Source organism: Poecile atricapillus, chromosome 10, assembly GCF_030490865.1.
Source record: "Poecile atricapillus isolate bPoeAtr1 chromosome 10, bPoeAtr1.hap1, whole genome shotgun sequence".
In the NCBI taxonomy this organism is placed as follows: domain Eukaryota; kingdom Metazoa; phylum Chordata; class Aves; order Passeriformes; family Paridae; genus Poecile; species Poecile atricapillus.
The window spans coordinates 7502618-7520797 of NC_081258.1; the positions used below are offsets into that span (position 1 = coordinate 7502618).

Sequence of the window (18180 nt, forward strand, 5' to 3'; positions counted from 1 at the left end):
TGACTTATAGGTTCATTGCAGTTCACTTAAAAGTTACTCTGAGCAAGACACTGGTGGTCAAGCTCTGGACCTTTGTGGGCTGCTGAGTGCTCGTGCCTGGCACTGGTCTGCAGGGACTGGGGGGACTGGGGGCAGTGGGACCAGCTGGAATGCCCAGGGGGCACCAGGCTGGTTGCTGGAGAGGGGCCAAGGCTGTGCTGGTTGATTAAAATCCTTGAGCACTTCAGCTCACAGATATGACATGCAAACCCCCCAGCCCTCAGTGGGATGGTGCTGGGATGCTGTGGGGGAAAATGGGAAGGACACAATTTGGCCTTGAGAGAGGAAGTATTTCTGCTATATTCAAAAGTCACCAGAGCACAGATCCAAAGAACCTCTGGTCTCTCCTCCACCCTGCAGCCTGGCCACGAGTTTGCAGCACCCATCTGTGAGCAAATTGGGATCACCAGCTCTGCGGTGAGGCCACGCCACAGCCGAGTCACAGAGTCACAAAGCCGTGTCAGAACCTGCCAAACTACACTTCCACGTTGTGTACAAGCTCCCCAGAGACACACAGGGCTAGATGGCAAACAGGGTGTCCCTTTAATGAAACTACAACATATTAAAAATTATTACAGCTTCGTCTTTTCAGGTTTTAGACAATGTAATGTGATTTATTCAAAGAAATGCTGATGATTAGACATTAAATGGCACTAAATATTCCACTTCCTCTGCGCTGCCTGATAAACTGGTTTCATTAACATTATAAGTAACAAAAGTTTCCATTTCAGTCGGCCCATTTTGTTTTCCTCACGATCTAAGTTGCAGCTGCACAGCACTATATTACAGGGACCTCGGCGAGCGGCAGCTCCGGGCTCTCCATCACTCCCCACGGTTAAAGGGACCGAGCCGGAGCCCCCGGCCCCAGCCCTGCCCCAGCTCCCAGGGCAGCACCGTCCCCAGCCCTGCCCAGCCTGCCCCACTTCCCCCCAGCCCACGGGGACACAGCAGGCACAGGGTATCCTCCTCCCGGGGCTGGCACCGTCACCCCAACCCCACTGACTTCGCCACCCCGTTTTTCTCTTCCAAGAGATTTTTCTTTGGCCGCCAAGTCTGTCCCTATTAAATCATGTGCCTCAGCCTTAAGTGCAGGTTAACACTGTGCCCTGAGTGGAAGCTACTATATTTGTCAAGGATACCTCTGTGATTTATCTCTGCCAACCCCACAGAAGAGCTCACATCTGGATATGTGGTGCTGCTACATAATTTCCAAATTCAGCCATTCTACCTGCTCCTTGAGAGACCTCGCTCGGGGTCTAAAACTGCTGGAATTACAGCTAATTCCCAGCTCAGGTCCTCATTTCAGGCCCTACCAAGGGTGCCACAGCCCTGCAGCACCAGGTAGGGATGCTGGTGCGTGGTACCCTCCTGATGTGCTGAAGCTCACCCCACACTTTGGTCACATCTGGCTGCCTTCAAGGAAAACCTCCCTTTGCCAGAAGCTACAGGGACCCTTTTGAAAGATGTTTTGAAAGTAAGATGGTGATTTAAGTACACAGCAGCCAGTGCTCTGGTATTTAATAAAGCCTCACTCCTGTCCTCAGGCAGCACTGCCCATTCAGAGCTGCCCTGGTTGTATTTTGGGAGGGGGGCAGGGGTTGGTCCAGCCACCTCCCATTGCTCCCGATGCAGGAGAAAACAAATCCCCACATCCACAAAATGCCAACAGGGCAAAGCAGCCCCACATGCTTGGTGTGAATCTGGAACAACTCTAATGGGCTCACTCCAGATTTACTGCAGCCCTTCCAAGCTCTGGATTTGGCTCCCCATCCCACGGGATGAGCATCAGCCCTCACCCTCTTCCCCCCGAGAAAACCCCAATGTGCACAGAGCAGAGACCCAGCAGCACCGAGCCCAGGCACCACATCCCTTCCTCCTCCCACAGCTCAGGTGGCATCTCCACACACACACACAGATATTTAGATAGCTATATATTATTGTTTATGTAAAGCCATAGCCTTCCCTTGATTGCAAGGCATGGTGGGGCTGCTGATGAGGTTTGCTGTTGACATTTCTGCATTAGCTGGCTTTTGTCAATCCTGGCAGGCTGAGAAATTCTATCTTAAGGGCTGTTCTTTATTAAATTTGCAAGATACAAAACTGTGACTGACTCTTTTCTTTGGTGAATGTATAAATAATAAATCCAGATCGCTAAAAATAACAATTAAAATATTGCTCAAATTTAAAAGCACAGAAAAATTGGTAATTTTGAGACAGCCCTGTGTGGGCTGTGGGAGCAGGCAGGGGCGGGGGGCAATGTCCCTCCTCGGGGCTTTTGACAGCTGTCAATATCCAAAGTGCTTGAGGAGGGGGACAGGGCAGGGGAGAAACCAGCACGCCTGAGCCGAGCCACTATGTGTCTTACCAAACTTTGTCACAGAGTCTTTTATACAACTCCTTTATGCAGGATCTCTGACATAATTCCTATTTTTTTCCACCAGCCATTATATATGATAAATAAAACAATGCACTGAAAACACTGAAATCTCTCATCAATGTCTTTGTGAAAAGGGCCCAGATAAATGAGTCTTGGAATCAAAGGCAGATTACATGACTGACCATGTATCATCCTCTATGTATTGAACATAGTCTTTGTAAAGATAGAGCGGTAATAAAAAGTGGTATTGTGTGCTGTGAAAGGCTGTGTGGGTCTGTGCATGACTAATCTGTCTTTCTGCATTATTTTATTCAATCTTCTCTGACTTTATGCCTTTGACATTTTTGCTACACTCAGTAAATTTGAGTGAATAGGCAATTTTAAAGAATTTTTATAGGGCTTCAGAGAAGTCATACGCAGACTGTATCTTTGTTCAGATTTAACAGTTTAAATATTTCCTTTGTCTAGGATGCAGAGTAATCTTTAGGCAGAGGAGAAGAGGGGGATGGGGTAGGAAATGCCTAAACCTCCCTTAACATTTTGGCACCCTTTTGGCAGGGGAGGGAGCAGCGAGGCAGGGCCCGGGCTGGGGGTGGTGGGGTGCCCCTGGGGGTGGGGGTGATGGGCTCTGGCAGGGCAGGACGGGCTGTGCTCAACTTTGCTGCGGCCGCCCAAGGGCTGCGGGAAGAGCGGCTCCCTCCCGCAACTCAAGTGGGAAGCAGATGAAATGTTTAAAGGGCTATTGTGAATATAGGCTTAAATATGATCCTCTTGCATCAGCCAATTTCTCTGACAAGATATTGCAAGGGTTGCTGTTTCTTAGTAAATAATGATTTTATTGCATCTCTTTAATGAACTGATAACGTGATACACAGTAAATTATCTGCATCTATAACATTACTGAGGATAAGCAGCGTGGTTTTAGTAATTTATACCACAGAGAGACATGCATTATAAAAATAGGAAAATTATTTCCTTTGTTAAATTGTGCAGAAGTCTTTACCTGAGGAACACCAGACAGATTAATCTCCAGAGATCCACTCGCTTGTATTTAAGCTGTTGAACTGTTCGCTGTTTTTTCCTCAGAACAGTTGAAAAAAAACATTTTGCGAGCCAGAATTGACACTGTGGGTATTGTTCCTGCTCACACAAGTTATTAAAATAATTACTAAGCTATTTTGAGGTAACTTGAAGCTTTCTTTAAAACTTAAATCCGAATCTGAAGGAATTAGTGTGAATGATTTGCATTGATGACAGCCCAAGTATGGCAGCCAGCTCGCCCGGGCAGCTCCGCAGCGCAGGCCCTGTGGCTCCCCGCACCCCCGGTGCCCCCTTGGCATGGCAGGGGCTGAGGGGGGATTGCTGGGGGGGATTTCTGGCTGGGATGGGCTCTGCTGGAGGAATCTGGGGGATGCCCCGTGTCAGAGATGCTGCAGCTCACACGGGACTGGTGCCAGACCCTGCGCAGCCCCAGAGCGGCACTGGTGGGACCCGCAGCATCGTCCTGCAGTGCTCAGCCCTGCTCAGCTCCAGGGGAAAAGACAAGCCCTGCTCAAGCCCCACAGGTCCCCTGTCCCCTGGCATGGGCAGCTGGCTGCAGGCACCCGTGGGGTCAGTGCCAGCGCCACTTGGACCCGGTGCTGCAGGCTGCTCATCTCCCATTTCAGCCCAAGCAGAGGCCAGGGCAGCCTCTCCTCACCAGCTGCCAAAGGCTCTTGGTGGCCTGAACGCTGGGATTTGTCACCCAGGCAGGGCAGCAGTGGGTGCACAGTCCCCATAGGGACACAAGTACAGCCCTGGACAGATGGGCCAGGGGCTGGGGAATTTTTCTGAGCTGGCTGTAAGCACAGGACAGCGGGGAAGAGAGGGAGGATGTACCGGGGCTGGATTTTTGGTTGTGCTTTAGTATTATCATTAACCTTTCCATGAGATAACTCCACGGACAAGCCGGGATCCCAGAGCACTGGGCTGCCCCATTAATCCTCAGCCCACCCTTCCGGGAGGAGCGCGCTGCTGGCAGATTACAATCCTTCCCGATGTAATCATGTTTTAGCATCTTACTTCGAAATTTTAACGGGTGAAAATTCCCCATCTCGGTGCAAGATTGCATCATGAATTCCCTCCGCCTCGTGCAGCAGGGATGGAAAAATACTACTTTTCATCCTTGCAGTGCTTGATGTAAGTTTCTGAAAATGAGCGCTCTAGTAAGCCTAAAAATGTGGGATGATTCATTTATAGATCTCTGATAATAGATGTGGTTTCTGTTACTCTGTTACCACACCAAAGATTACTCCTGCTCCTTCAGGAAGGACACAGCACCCTCCTCCTCCCGAACCATTACCATAAAGCAGGATAAACAACAAATACCACCTTATCATTAGCCGCATGGAGCAGTTCCCATTGATTTATGACGCCAAACACCGCAAGGCTGGATCAAGCTGCAAGTCCCTTTTTTGCAAACATTATTTCCACAAGACCGGTGTAAAATACAAGGAGCTGCCTCACCTGGGCTTGGTTTTGTTTACAAAAAAAAAAAAAAAAAAAAAAAATATTTTACAACTTGCAGGAATTCTTCCCAATATTAGTTATTAACAACCCCAAGATGGCATTTGCATTTTTATAACCTTGTTACTTAAAAGTGAGACAGCGGAAGGAAAGACTTGGCGCTAGCGTTCCCTGCGTGCTTTAATCCCAGCCTGAGCTTTTTATGCTCGAGAGCACCTTGTGATGCTGTAACTAACCTCAAACCCGGAGCAGCGGGAGGGCAACAAACCCCCGAATACAGCAATGTCATGCTTTACAGGCGTACTCTCCGCAACAGCATGAATGGAGAAAAAAACCCCGGTTGCCAAGGAAACGCTCCAGTCCGGGTAATTATTACAGTAACTGTCTGCACACCCCACCTATAACACAAATGAATAATAAATCAGCGGCTGACTGGCAGCTCTCCGCGGCCGCGCCCGCCGCCGCCCCCTCCCGGCCACCGCCCGCACCTGCAGCGGGGAGGGGAGGGGAGGGGAGGGGAAGGGAAGGGAAGGGAAGGGAAGGGAAGGGAAGGGAAGGGAAGGGAAGGGAAGGGAAGGGAAGGGAAGGGAAGGGAAGGGAAGGGAAGGGAAGGGAAGGGAAGGGAAGGGAAGGGAAGGGAAGGGAAGGGAAGGGAAGGGAAGGGAAGGGAAGGGAAGGGAAGGGAAGGGAAGGGAAGGGAAGGGAAGGGAAGGGAAGGGAAGGGAAGGGAAGGGAAGGGAAGGGAAGGGAAGGGAAGGGAAGGGAAGGGAAGGGAAAGGGAAGGGAAGGGGGCTTGCAGTGCACCCGGGAACGATTTGCCAGGCTTGATTTAAAAGGCGCAGCGGGAGTTGGCAAAATTCACGTATCGTGGGGTTAATGTGGGTTAGAGGGGAGCTATTTGTAACACAGAGACGCTGCATTCCAAACACACACATCTGATTTCTTTTAATCCCAGCTCGTTTTTTGCGGCATAAATCACTTAGTTAAAATGAACAGCCAAAACAGCTGGTTTAGACATTCATGAGACATCCAAAAATCTGCTGCTTTAGATGCCCTAAGTGAGCAACGGAAAGCGCGAAGTGCAGCTCGCCTTACAAGGGAGAGGGAGATGGATGAGGTACCCAGAAGCAGCCCCCAGCTGCACCGGCCCAGGACGAGCCTCTCCTGCCGGCACGGAGCACACGGCATCCTCTCCTTCTTCCTGCAGCTCCTCCCGGCCAGAGCAGCAGTGCCCCAGGCGAGCTGCTGCCCACACAGCCCCTTCTCTGGGCACAGGCAGGAGCCCAGCACACCTGAGGGAAGTTAAGAGGGTTAGAGAGCAGGCAGGTTCTGCAGGCAGGCAGGTTCTGCAGGCTGGCACCGGGGCTCCTCCCTGTGCCACCACACACACCTGCTGCCCCACTGCCCCAGCCACGTTCCTGCCCAGGACATGCCACAGAGCCTTCGGGAGCGCTGGGAATGCCAACAGCCCTTCCTCAGCCCCGTGTCCAGAGCCCTCAGCAGTGCTTCCCTGCAGACACGGAGCCTTCCAGCAGCAGGAAGTCACAGAATGAATTTTGGAATTAAAATGTACCCTTATTATTACTTAAGTGAGTAAAATCCCGGACGGTAGCACTGGAGGCAAAAAGTCATATGAAGATTAATTTATCCCCAGGAGCCCTTCATGCATCCAATTTGGGGATCTGTTGCTCCATCCCATGTTTACTTCACCCATGCACTGGTGGTCACCAGCAGCGCTTCTTGGCTCCAGTGTTGCAGAGAAAGCAGATTTTAGGTCCTCACAGAGACAGGCCTCCACATGATTGCTTTTTACTGCTTAGATTTTTATCTGCTTTGATAGATTTAATTATTTTTTGTTGTTGTTTGGTGTTTGTAAACATTCTGTAAAACGCCTTCAGCCATCTCTCTTGCTCTAGGCACTGCAAGTGAGTCTGCTGCTGAAGCCCAAGTGAAGAGAGGAAAGACGAAGGCTCATTCCAGCCTGCGAGCCCTCTGACAATTAAATATACTGCAGAAAGGCACAGACACACTCAGGCTCCCTATTAGGGAAAACACTCATGTGCTTAGTTTTAAGAATGTGGTTAAATCCATTCTTCTTTACAAAATCTTTGAGACATAAGCACATGCCAAAGTGCATTCCTGAGTAAGGATGCTTCCCTGAACCGAGGCCATAATTCATTAAAACCCAAGGTGCATTTATCCTACTTTTTCCCGTGAGCAGGGATGTGAAAAAAGGGGAGGGGAGAAAAAAAGAAAACAAGCAAAGAATTAATTTTGATTTGAAACTGATCTATGGTGACAAGGGGCATTTGGTTTGTTGAAGTAACTGGAAGTGGGAAGTATTTCAGAAGACATCTAAATAAATCTTTTTAAAGGGGTTTTTCTCTCTCTCTCTCTCTCCCTCTCCCCCTTTCTTTCTCTCAGTTTTCCTCTAATTACCCATGTCTGGTAGTCTTGGATCTCAACCCCTTGTTATTTAAAATACATATTCATGGAACTATATTTTACAGTTGCACTGTTCTGGTTACAAAATAGCTTCTACTTTTCTAGGACATAATTTCATTTTGTTTAGCCAAGAATTCATTAAAGAAGCTATAAATAACCTCCTTTAAATATTTAGCCGTGAATAGAGGGTGGACTGGCATTGATGGCTTATTTTAGTACTAATGCAATATGCTTTAAAAAAAAAAAAAAATCCGCATTTGAGCATGAATCAAGTTAATCATTAACACTTTCAACGTGACTCTCAGGATGTGCTGGGAGCAGCGCTTGCCCCCTCGCAGGCGGCGTGCTGCGGGCGCAGAGGGGCTGCACAACTTTCCCTGCAGCTCTTCCTGCAGCCAAACACAATTTGCTCTGTCCCAAGGGGGAAATGCAGCCCCCAGTTGTGGTGGGCTGCTCCCCCAGCAGGGACCCTGGCTGCCTGCCCCTCCTGCCCTCCTGCTGCCACACTTGGCCAGTGTTTTCTGCCCATGAAACCACTGTGGCTTCCCAAACTAGCAGGGGACAGCAGAGTTCCACAGAGTGCCTCTGCTTACTTTAAAAGACACCTTAGAAAAAGAAGTTCCAGTGCCTCCACCTCCCTTTCAAATAGAGAGAGGAGCGTTGAGACAATGGGGAGCTGGCGATTCTGTTCCAAAGCCACACCATGAGCTCATCTGCTGTGATCTGAGAGCAAAGGATCAGAGAACAAGGCACAGTTATTTTAGGGGAAGGTGAGGAAACAGCATTATCTGATGTCCTGCTTGCCAAGATTTGGAAAATCAGATGCTGATGGCTCTCAGGCTGCCCATTTACAAAGTCACAGTCCCTCCTTACCCCCTCCCAAGTCTTCCTGCCTCACTTTTTTGGCTGTGCCTTGATGGTTTTAGCTGGAGAGCACCATCAGTTTCAGGTACTCCAGCTCTCCATGTCCTCTGCCATCGCTTTCCCTTGTCCTTGCTCAACATACAATCCCTCTAATTGTGCTGATACAGACATGCTGAGAGATTAGGAAACTCACTAGGTTCAAAAACTCACACAGTAATGAAAAAAAAAATTAAACTAAACCCAGTAGTTTGGTTTTAAAGCCCATCTCTGTCACCTACTATCACTCAAGGGGTGGCCCCAAACAACAAAAGCTGTGTCAGCAAAACAAGGGGATGGCAAAAAGATTGGAAGGAGCTGCTGGGCAGGGAATCCTGAAGCCAGGACTGCTCTCAGTCACGAGGATACACCAAACTGTACACTGAGTGCTGCAGTGCTGTTGCATTTTGAAATAAAGCTGAAGCATTAAGACATTTTTCCTTAGTGCTGACTCCCTCTGGGCATTCCCAAGACAATTACAATGTTTTCTGAGTATACAAAAGAACTAGGAGATTTTGTAATCAAGAGTCTGAGTTTATGCTTCTCTCCTTAAGAGCATTCAATTTCCATGGACATTCATTAGCAGGAGGTTAAAACACAATGGCAGAAGAGAATGGACTGCTTTTATGTCCATGTGGTAGTAAACACTTCAAGCTAGAAATGCAAGTTCCAAATAAAAACCTCTCTGTGGTACTTCCAAATTAGTAGTAAAGCAACAAAAACCACACGAGTTTCACAGCTTTTTTACTGAAAATTTAATTTTACAAAATACCCTTTTCCATCAAAGAAACTTCCCTGCAATGTACATGAACCTGGCATTTTATAGACCTGTACAGTGAGATATCAGAGAGGTTTGAAAGAAGGAAAAAAACTTTTAGCAGACACCTAGTTGCAAAACCTACAGCAATGTGAATACAAGTGTGTCTTAAAATGCTAAAGCAAGTAATGTAATATAATTGGTGAATCTATTTGAAATGTGAAAAGTTTCCTTAAAATGGTCCATATGGTATGTAGAACATCACAGCTGGCACAAAACTGCCTGTATTTAGGTTTAAACACAAAAACAATGTATGTAAGGAACAGTTTTTGAAAAAGAACCCAAGTGCTGCTATCATAAGGCAAACATATACAAAGGTGCTGACAGCACACAGGGAAACCGACAAAATAAGATGAATACTCAAGTGTTCAAACACTGAACTGTTTGTTTTCCTAATGCTGCCAGTGAATGCTGAGGAGATAACCGCTGCCAAATTACCACAGGACACCCTGGTAACTGGGTGGGTGCTACAGAGAAGGCTTTATATAATCGCCAGAGAGGTGAAACCAGGCAAGGTGCTCGGGCTCGACAGCACCTACTGAGTCTGCTGCATCCTGGCAGCTCTGAATTTGGAAATCCTCTTGACTGGTTCTTCTGGGGCGTCAGACTGAAGTTCCTCTGATTTGCGCTCCAGAATGGTCGGCAGCACTGGGTGACCGAGGACTGGGTGTGGTATTAGGGAGGGAGACAAAGGCTCCTTTTCTATGACAGTTCCAGAAAATGCCTACAACAGAAGAGAATACTCAGAATGAGCTAATAAAATGCAAATGTGAAGCTATGCCCATAAGGTCATTACCCTATATTAGCCTGATTAGAATTGTTATTTCTTCTAATCAAAAGTAAAGAAATATCCTTAAATCAATGATTGTTGCCTGCATAAGTAACCACATTGTAATTAACCTCAAAATATAGCTTGTTCAAAGATGACTGCATGAAAGACAGTATCTTAAAAGTACTACTTAATCTCATTCCTACTGAATAAATGTAAAAATTTGCTTCCTCACTGACACACGCTCAAGAAATAAAACAGCTGATGTAATAGACAGTTTCATTTTGGATAAGAAATGGAGAGACTTCGCAAAGTTTATGTCCATCATACGTCATTTTATGACTTAATATCTTCTAATTGCATCAAGCTGAAACACTTCATATGAACTGGCAAGCACGTGTTTTGTTCCTTCTTCTCTCCCTACCAAATATGATCAAAAAATGGTGAAAGCAATTTATATTTAAGAGAACAGCAAACTTGTTTCCAACTATTTCTCTGCATAAAAGGCCTAATACAAACATTTTGTGTTTAAAAATTGTAATTTATATGCAGCCAATTATACAACAATCCTTTTCAACTTAGCAAAGAAATGACCATGATTCTTGGAAAACAAGCAGCTCAGAACTACTTTTCATAAACATATTTAAGAACAAATCACTCCACTATGTATTGAAAACAGAGAATTCAGAATGCCCAAGGACAAGGGGAAGCAGTTCACATCCAAGGTCTGATGCTCATGCTGGGCACAAAGGAATGCACACCAGATTTAGTCACTATGCTTAGTTTTGCTTTTTCATAACTCAGTTACCAAGAAAAACAAAGCAAAACAAACAGGCCATTCTCTTCTTGCAGAACCTGCAAAAAAAGCAGTGCATTTTTGTTTTCTGCTCCAATAGCCCAAGTGTGCCTAAAGCTGTGCCTGTACAACTCTGTTAATTTAACAAGAAGTCATTCTCAAAAACCAGGTAAGCAAAGCACAAACTAAGTGATGGTAGTAAAATTAGAAATAAAAGTTGGTGTGTAACTGGTAACACACTAACTCTCCAAATGGTAACGGAGAAATAATGGATTTCAAACACCCACAAAAACAACCAAAAGCAAAACAGCAGCATTTAGGGAAGCACATCTGACTGGAGCGTTTTGCTCAATCTCCTTCAGTTGCTTAGAAAATACATTACATTGTAGAGAATAATCATGGCAGATTCAGGTAACAGACTGATGGGTAACATCTCAAGTGCACTTAGATGTTTTATAAAAATATAGCAAATATATTCCAGAAACTATACAATGTGGAGTACTAACTCCACAGATAAATTTTCCATCATGAATCTTCACATCCTGCCTGGATTCCTTTGTAGCTGAATGAAAAATTGTGATAAACAATAGCTTTTATGAGGAATTCATTCCTTGTCAAAAATGATTTTTGTAAAAATAATGTTTTCATTGAACTTGTCCATTGCACTGAGAATTTCTTCAGTTCAAGTTTTATCTAGTTTGAAAAAATTAGTGTTAAGTTCTTACAAAACAGAAATGAATATGCTATGCCACAAATTTCTACCTTTAATTCTTGTATTCACCCAGTCACTAAGCAACTGTGCATTTTCCCTTACATCATACAGTCTTTCTTTTATGATGAAGCCCTGAACTTTCCAAATACACGTAAACAGATTTGTTTGGGATCACTAATGGCCTAGTCTGGAATAGGATCAGTAGGAGTGCAATGCTTCCTTCCATCAGGCAATTTGCTCTTGGCACATTAAAACAGTAATTCAGCTGGTATCTATGCGTTTCAAACTTGAAACACTCCCTGGAAATTAGCTGTCTTGGAGTGCAACACAGGTTAGAGAATCACCTCTTCCCTTTCATCAGTTACAAAGTACAGATTTCCCTGTTTTTGTCTAAAATCCTGCTGTCTGTCCCGCAGTGAAAAGGTCAGGATGACCCAGCACACAGGACACTGGCTTCAGCAAGTGACCACTTTGTTGGATCTTTATGGAAGAGCTTCAAACCTCTGGGAAGCGCCACGTGAGCAGCTCCTCCCCTCTGCCCCTAAGATGTATGTGACAGAGGCCTGGCCCCTGGTATTTGTCCTTCTGAAGCAAACCAGGTAGGAGTTATAAAATTATTTTAAAGAAATCAAACTGATGGTATAGGTAACTACAGTCATTAGATTTCTCATTTTTATCCCTGGCAACGATCAATAATGAATTAAAAACTGTACCTCAGTTGTCCCTGAAGAGGGAGGAAGCTTTTTCGGTAGCTGCTGCTGCCCCTCCCCCTCCTCTTCCTCCAGGATGCCTTCGCTGTTGTCACTCTGAGTGGCTTCATCACAGCTAATACTCCTCTGAACTCCTCGTCTGTCATCAAACTCAGCAGCACTGTTCTCACTGGTATCGCTACAAACACTGTTCTCTCTGCTTCGAGACTTCAAAATTGATTTACGAGGGACATATTCTCCATTCACAACATCAACAAAGACTCTATAAAGGAAAATGTTAGCTTTAATAAACCATTTCAGGATCAGATGACAAATTTACAGTGATCTTGCTTTGTCTTTTATACAAATTAATTATGATGTGCTTTCCCAACTTTTTCGCTGCAGAATCACAATACTGTACCTTCAGAGGCACTTTATTTACCAATGTACAAGAATCAATTCTGCAGAGTGAATGCTGTTATGCCCTTTATTCAAGCATTAAGTTGGTACTTACTTTCAGCAGAAAATGCATAGCTCTTTGAAAAATGTTAGAAAACACAAAGGTGTGAGTTAGAAAAAGTTAGAAACAAGGTAAACTAAATGATGAGCAGGGTTGTTTCTGTGAAGAGAATAGTATCACAATCTGGGAATGTTTTCTAGAGTTAAGTCCTTGTCAAATGTAGAATACAAAAACAAATACTTGAAACATTCATTGCACATGGAAAGGATGGAGCTTTTGCCTGACAAGTGTCATAATCTGCTTTCAATTAGAAACAAAATTTTAAAAATCAGCTTTTAAGATCAGATCAACAGGAAGACACATTTCAAGTATTAACAGACTCTGAACTGACAAAGATGGCTCTTGTGCTCCCTCTTCATGACTTGAGAAAGTCAAGGGTGGGTGGAGGAGAATGAGAAGACAATGCCAATTCTATCAAACTCATAAAGGAGGAGCCAAATGACTGGATTAAGTAATTTAAGGGTGTTACTTGTTTCTAACAGCTTTATTCATCAGGCACTTATAGAAATACATCTCTACAGAAGATGAAGTTTGCAGAGCTCAGAGAGAGAAGCACAAAATACTCTTCTGCTTATCTTCAGCCTCAGCAGCTGCAAGTACAGGACGTGGTTTCACTTTTCACGCTTTGTGACATGTTTAACGTATTTAGGTACCCAAATACACACACATACAGTGGGATTTTCACAACCACTTAATCAACCAATCCAATAGGTGTCTGTGCTTATCTTTACAGACCCAAATACTTGTTTTAACCATCCTCTCACCTTAGTGTTTTATACAATCCCCTAAGCCCAGCACTGCTTTTCGAACCTTCTGTGTGTGGGTGTCCTACAGGTGAGCAGTACTTTTTATGAAGAATACAGAAAATGACAGGCCAGGGAGAGGGAATGCAAGAGAAACTATGCAAGCAAAGAGCTGAGTATGTTTTCAAGACACAGAAAGGAAGAGACAGAGCCCAGCAAATCAATAACCAGGAAAGAAGAGTATTACAAGTGGTAGATCTGGTCAGTTCTGTTTGAAAACAAAGACAGAAAAAAAATGGCAGGGAATTAACCAGAATGTAACATAACATAACTGTTGGTTTCCTTTCTGAGGATGGTATGTACTGGCAAATTTACCTCCATTTCAGAAGCTCTGAAAAAGCAGGTGAATGAAGAGTTGCTATTTGGAAAAGGAAGTGTTAAGCTCAGAAATATTTCATAGACATGAAAGCACAGCAACCATGCAGAAGGCACAAACTTTCATTTTTAAGTAGTAAATTCAGTTCCAGCTGTTTCTTTCAGGAAACTGTAGGAGGGGTTTCACACTCTAGGTGGACAGAAATGAAAGGAGAAGATCTGCTCAGGGGAAAGCTCCACCATAAATTACCCACCGGTAAATGTCTGCTGGGGTTTTGATGTTGGGCAGCTCTGGAGTTGCATGGCCATTGCCACTGCTGTTCCTCCTTTTACGCTTGGCCTCTTCTTTCTTTTCACTGAATTTCAAAGTAGTATTCTTTCCTGTGTTTATTCTTACCTGAAAATTGAACACAAATGATGGTCTAGACCATAAAATCAATAATCACCAGGCTGCAGATCAACTGACTCCTGATGTTCTCTTACCCAAGCAGTTGGGGACTAGGAAGCATAGGTAAGTTAAACAAATGCATGAATGGTAACATTCACAGTGTGCACTGTTTATTCTCTAGCACTTGCACTAGGCTGGGGCATTTCTTTGCCCTAATGTGCACATACTTTGCATATAAAATATGACAGTCTGCTTATTCAAGCTCTGCTCCACAGCTGAGCTGTTCAAAGGTCAGTTTCAAGGCAAGTAAGAAGTCAATTAAAAAACTCCTAGACAGGATACTGCCTTTTACAACAGCCAGAAGCCAGAACAGCAAGGCAGACATTTGAAGATTTTTTTTTTTTTAATACCATATTTAGGACTGCAGGATCTAAACAGTGGGTTTTTAATCATTTGAAAAAGACCCAAATGTCACCTCCAGCTAGCATTCTACTGCATCTACTAATCTAAAATTTTCAGGTTTAGATACGGCATATATATTTTATGTAATCTCTTGAGCAAAAGATAAAAATTAAATAAAGTACAAACCCTTTTAGGTTCCACAGTGTGAGAGAAAAAAATAGTTGGAACAGAGTTATCTCCAACATCTCTGTCATCTTCATCATCACTGTGATAGTAAGTTGAGCCATTAACTTGGCCCACAAACAAGTCTGAATTTGCAAGTTCTTTATGGAAGTTGCCCTGAGTAATACAGTCCTCTGCCCTATACGTCCCATTCACATCTGTCCCCTTATCTTCCTTCTCCTCTTCAGAAGAGTTTGCATCTTCTCCATTTGTCTCAACTGTATCAGGCATCCTATGGGATGAAAAATATCAAGGTGAACAGAGGCAATTCACGCTCTTGAGAGCCACAACCATACAAAATAATGAACTCGCCTGAATGTAACCTTCTTTACACAGGTGATGTATTTTTAGACAGACTGTGGAACTTCTGTGTCCTCTAACAATGACTGTGTCCTTCCCACACCAACTGGAAATACCAAAACTGTGACATCATGGCTAACAACCTATGTATTGCTTGAGGGTCAGAACAGCTCTGAGGATGTCACTGAGCATTACATGTGTAACTCCCACATGGAAAACTATGGATTTTCATAGCCTGTGGGAAATGAATTTCACTTCCCCCACTTCATCTTAAAGAAAAAATATCAGAAGGCTGGACTGCTGTGGTTGCACAGAGGCAGATTTTAGGAGCTCTGGCGTTGCAGTGTGTGCTTTGTTCATGTCCCATCCTTCTTCCACCTATTATGATTTTAATTCCATCTGTGTGGTCAGCTGCCTGCCCTGCTGGTGGGACCCCTGTGCACCAAGAGCCTCACACTCAGCTCTGTGAACTCCAGTCCAGCCTGTGCCACAGCAGCACTGTACCTGTCGAGTTCACCAAGGATCTCTTCTTGTCTCTCAAGCTCTTCTAAGCGGGCCCACAGTTCCTCCTCTGACTGGAAACGGCCCATGGGTTTTGTATCACTTCCATTTGCTGGAAAATCTACCTCAAAAACATTTGATACTTTTGGCTTTGAATGAGGTCTGTGAGCAGTTCGGTGTTTTCCTGTGTAATAAAAAATAAGATGCAATTACTAAGGCAACTGACTGAAAAATCCAACAAAAAAATCCAACAAAAAACATTTGAGGGGTGGGAAAAAACACACAAAGGAACTAAGGAATATGGGCAGAACATTTTCCATTTCAAATTATTGTTTAACTGTTTAAGTGAAACTGTCAATGAACCAGAGCACCAGCACAGGGTAATAGTCTCCGGATGTTACAGAAATACCGAGGCAAAGCAGAGATGTTTATTTACAAAGCAGGAGACACTGATCCTGTGACAGTTTTATTACAATGTGGGTTTTTTTACCTCTTGTGCCAAACAGTAGATTTTGGTTTGATCTGATAGATACCAACATGTGAATGTGACATTTGCTCACTGTCCCATTAACAGCAGGTATTATTAACTGGGAAAACAAACCTGGCCTGTATTACAGCTCGTTTTTAACAGTCACATTTAAAGAGTAGAGTCTTTTCTTTAAATTTACAATGAAGACCTTTAAAAATTATCTTGAGTCACCTGGAAAATCTGATCAAAATCCAGTCATTATCAATCACTTACTTAGTGAAAAAGACCCACTCTGAAAATCGTACAAAAACCTGCCTTTCACAAATAATAGATATAAACCCCATTTAAAGCCACAGAGGTGACCTGAGATACACACTTGTGAGCAAATGGTAGTCAGTGACAAGTCCTTGCTGGCATTTAAAAGCCTTGCTCCCTGGTAAAACAGTGCATCCGCTGAGGATGGGGAATACCTTTTCCTGTTTGAGTGCTGTCTGGCACATAGGGAACAAATCCTAATGTTTCAGTCCTGCCTGGGTGAAGGGCAGGCCGGTGTGTTTAACCCCTTTTCCCTGAGACCAGCACTCCTGGGGGCATTGCCTGTTCTTGAGAGCTCCTAGGCAGGCTCCCAAGGGAACTCCCTGCCCTCTGCCCACCACCAGCCACCCAGCTCCTGCACCTCCTCCCAGGAATGAGGACCCATCCCCTCCCACCACTGCCACAAATGAAGTGGGACTCCAGTGGCTCTGTGGATCTTTATGAAACTGCTTTGTGATTCCAATCAACAGTAGCACAATGTCTTCATTACTCAGCATCCTTAGTGTTTTAAAATCTCTATTAACCAACTGTGTGGCCATTTTTTTTTAATTTTAAGAACTCATGGCTTAAAGATATCCTTATTCAAATACGTCAGCTTATACTTTAATCCTGAGTTAAATACAAATTCAACAGCAACATTAAAAAGCAAACAGGTGACTGCAAGTAATGCTGGAATGTGTGTCCCCTGCTCTTCCATGGGATAGCACTTTTCATCATCTTGTTAAGAAAAGGCTGAAATGTGTTTTAGTGAGATTTGAATATAAATTGAGGTAAGCCAAGCAATCAGAGTAACTTGTGAGGATTTCATTTGCTATAATTACAAAATTAATAAATAAAATTGGAAGGATTAGTTAACAATCTATTTCAATTTGATTGTCAAATTGTGCCCTCCCAGTCTCTGTTACCCTTCAGTATTAACCACTGACTTGACTACCAAGGTAAGCACATGGCTTCCTGAGCATCAGTAAGTGCTTCAACATGCCAGTGATTCTCCCTCCTAATTCAACACAACTTCTGTCAGTTAGGAAACCAGGTCAGATCAAAAAGACAACAGAGGGAAAACCGCTTTCTGCTCCAGCATCCACTGTGTTCACCCACTGTTACCTCAAAACACCACCACTACCTCCATACACTAACCAAAAAAAGTGAAGTAGTAAAATCCAGAAAATGGGAGAGGTAGCAACAAACTAAGGAGATGCTCAGGATATTGTGTTTGCCTTCCTCTGAGATACAGCCCATTTCCACATGAACAAAACCAATTCTTAGGCTGGTGAAGCCCAGCCTGCCTCAACCACTAAGCTGGTCTCTTAGCTACTTCTCTCTCAGTCACAGTACAGACTGGTGCTGAGAGAAAAAATTGGCAGTTTTTATTTAACAGATTTTCAGCAAAAGTTAAGAGTGTTTCAGAGGACAACAGTGACAAAGCAGGTTTAGGATACAAAAAAAGCTGCACAAATGCTGACCTGGATTGCACAGCATGCCGCTGCATTAACACTGTTAATGTGGGATGCACTTCCTAGAATGTTACTCCTCCTATTTTGCAACTACATGTACCCATAGTAGAGACACTCCCTTAATCAGTCTTGGCATATAAAGATTACTCTGATTTATTCTAGGAAAATGTATCAGCGAACTGCCCATAGCCCTCTGCAAATCTGCTCCTCCTAAAAATGTCCAAGTGATTCTATTTTCAGAATAATGTAAAATTACTTGTGCCTCCAACTTTGTCTCAATCCTATCAGGCACAACTTCAGACAGCACAGAAATTACCCAATTAATTCCTTAACACAACTACCTTTGCTTCCCAGTGTCCTCTCCAACAACCTTTGGGAAGCAGTTCTATGGTCTATGGGCAGGAGCTGCACACCAGGGCTGCGGTGGTGTTTGTTCCCTGCC

General features: G+C 44.2%; 1 protein-coding gene across 1 annotated transcript in view; it reads right to left on the minus strand.

Annotated features, from left to right (window-relative positions):
• Window positions 1-8997: 8997 nt before the first annotated feature.
• URI1 (URI1 prefoldin like chaperone) overlaps window positions 8998-18180 on the minus strand; it is a 41022-nt gene continuing 31839 nt past the window's right edge. The window contains exons 7-11 of the mRNA XM_058845934.1: window positions 15504-15684; window positions 14664-14931; window positions 13942-14084; window positions 12074-12332; window positions 8998-9807 (exon numbers count right to left, since the gene is read on the minus strand). Coding sequence (XP_058701917.1) covers window positions 9619-9807; window positions 12074-12332; window positions 13942-14084; window positions 14664-14931; window positions 15504-15684 — 1040 coding nt within the window. The 3' untranslated portion in view covers window positions 8998-9618. The remainder of the gene's footprint in view (window positions 9808-12073; window positions 12333-13941; window positions 14085-14663; window positions 14932-15503; window positions 15685-18180) is intronic.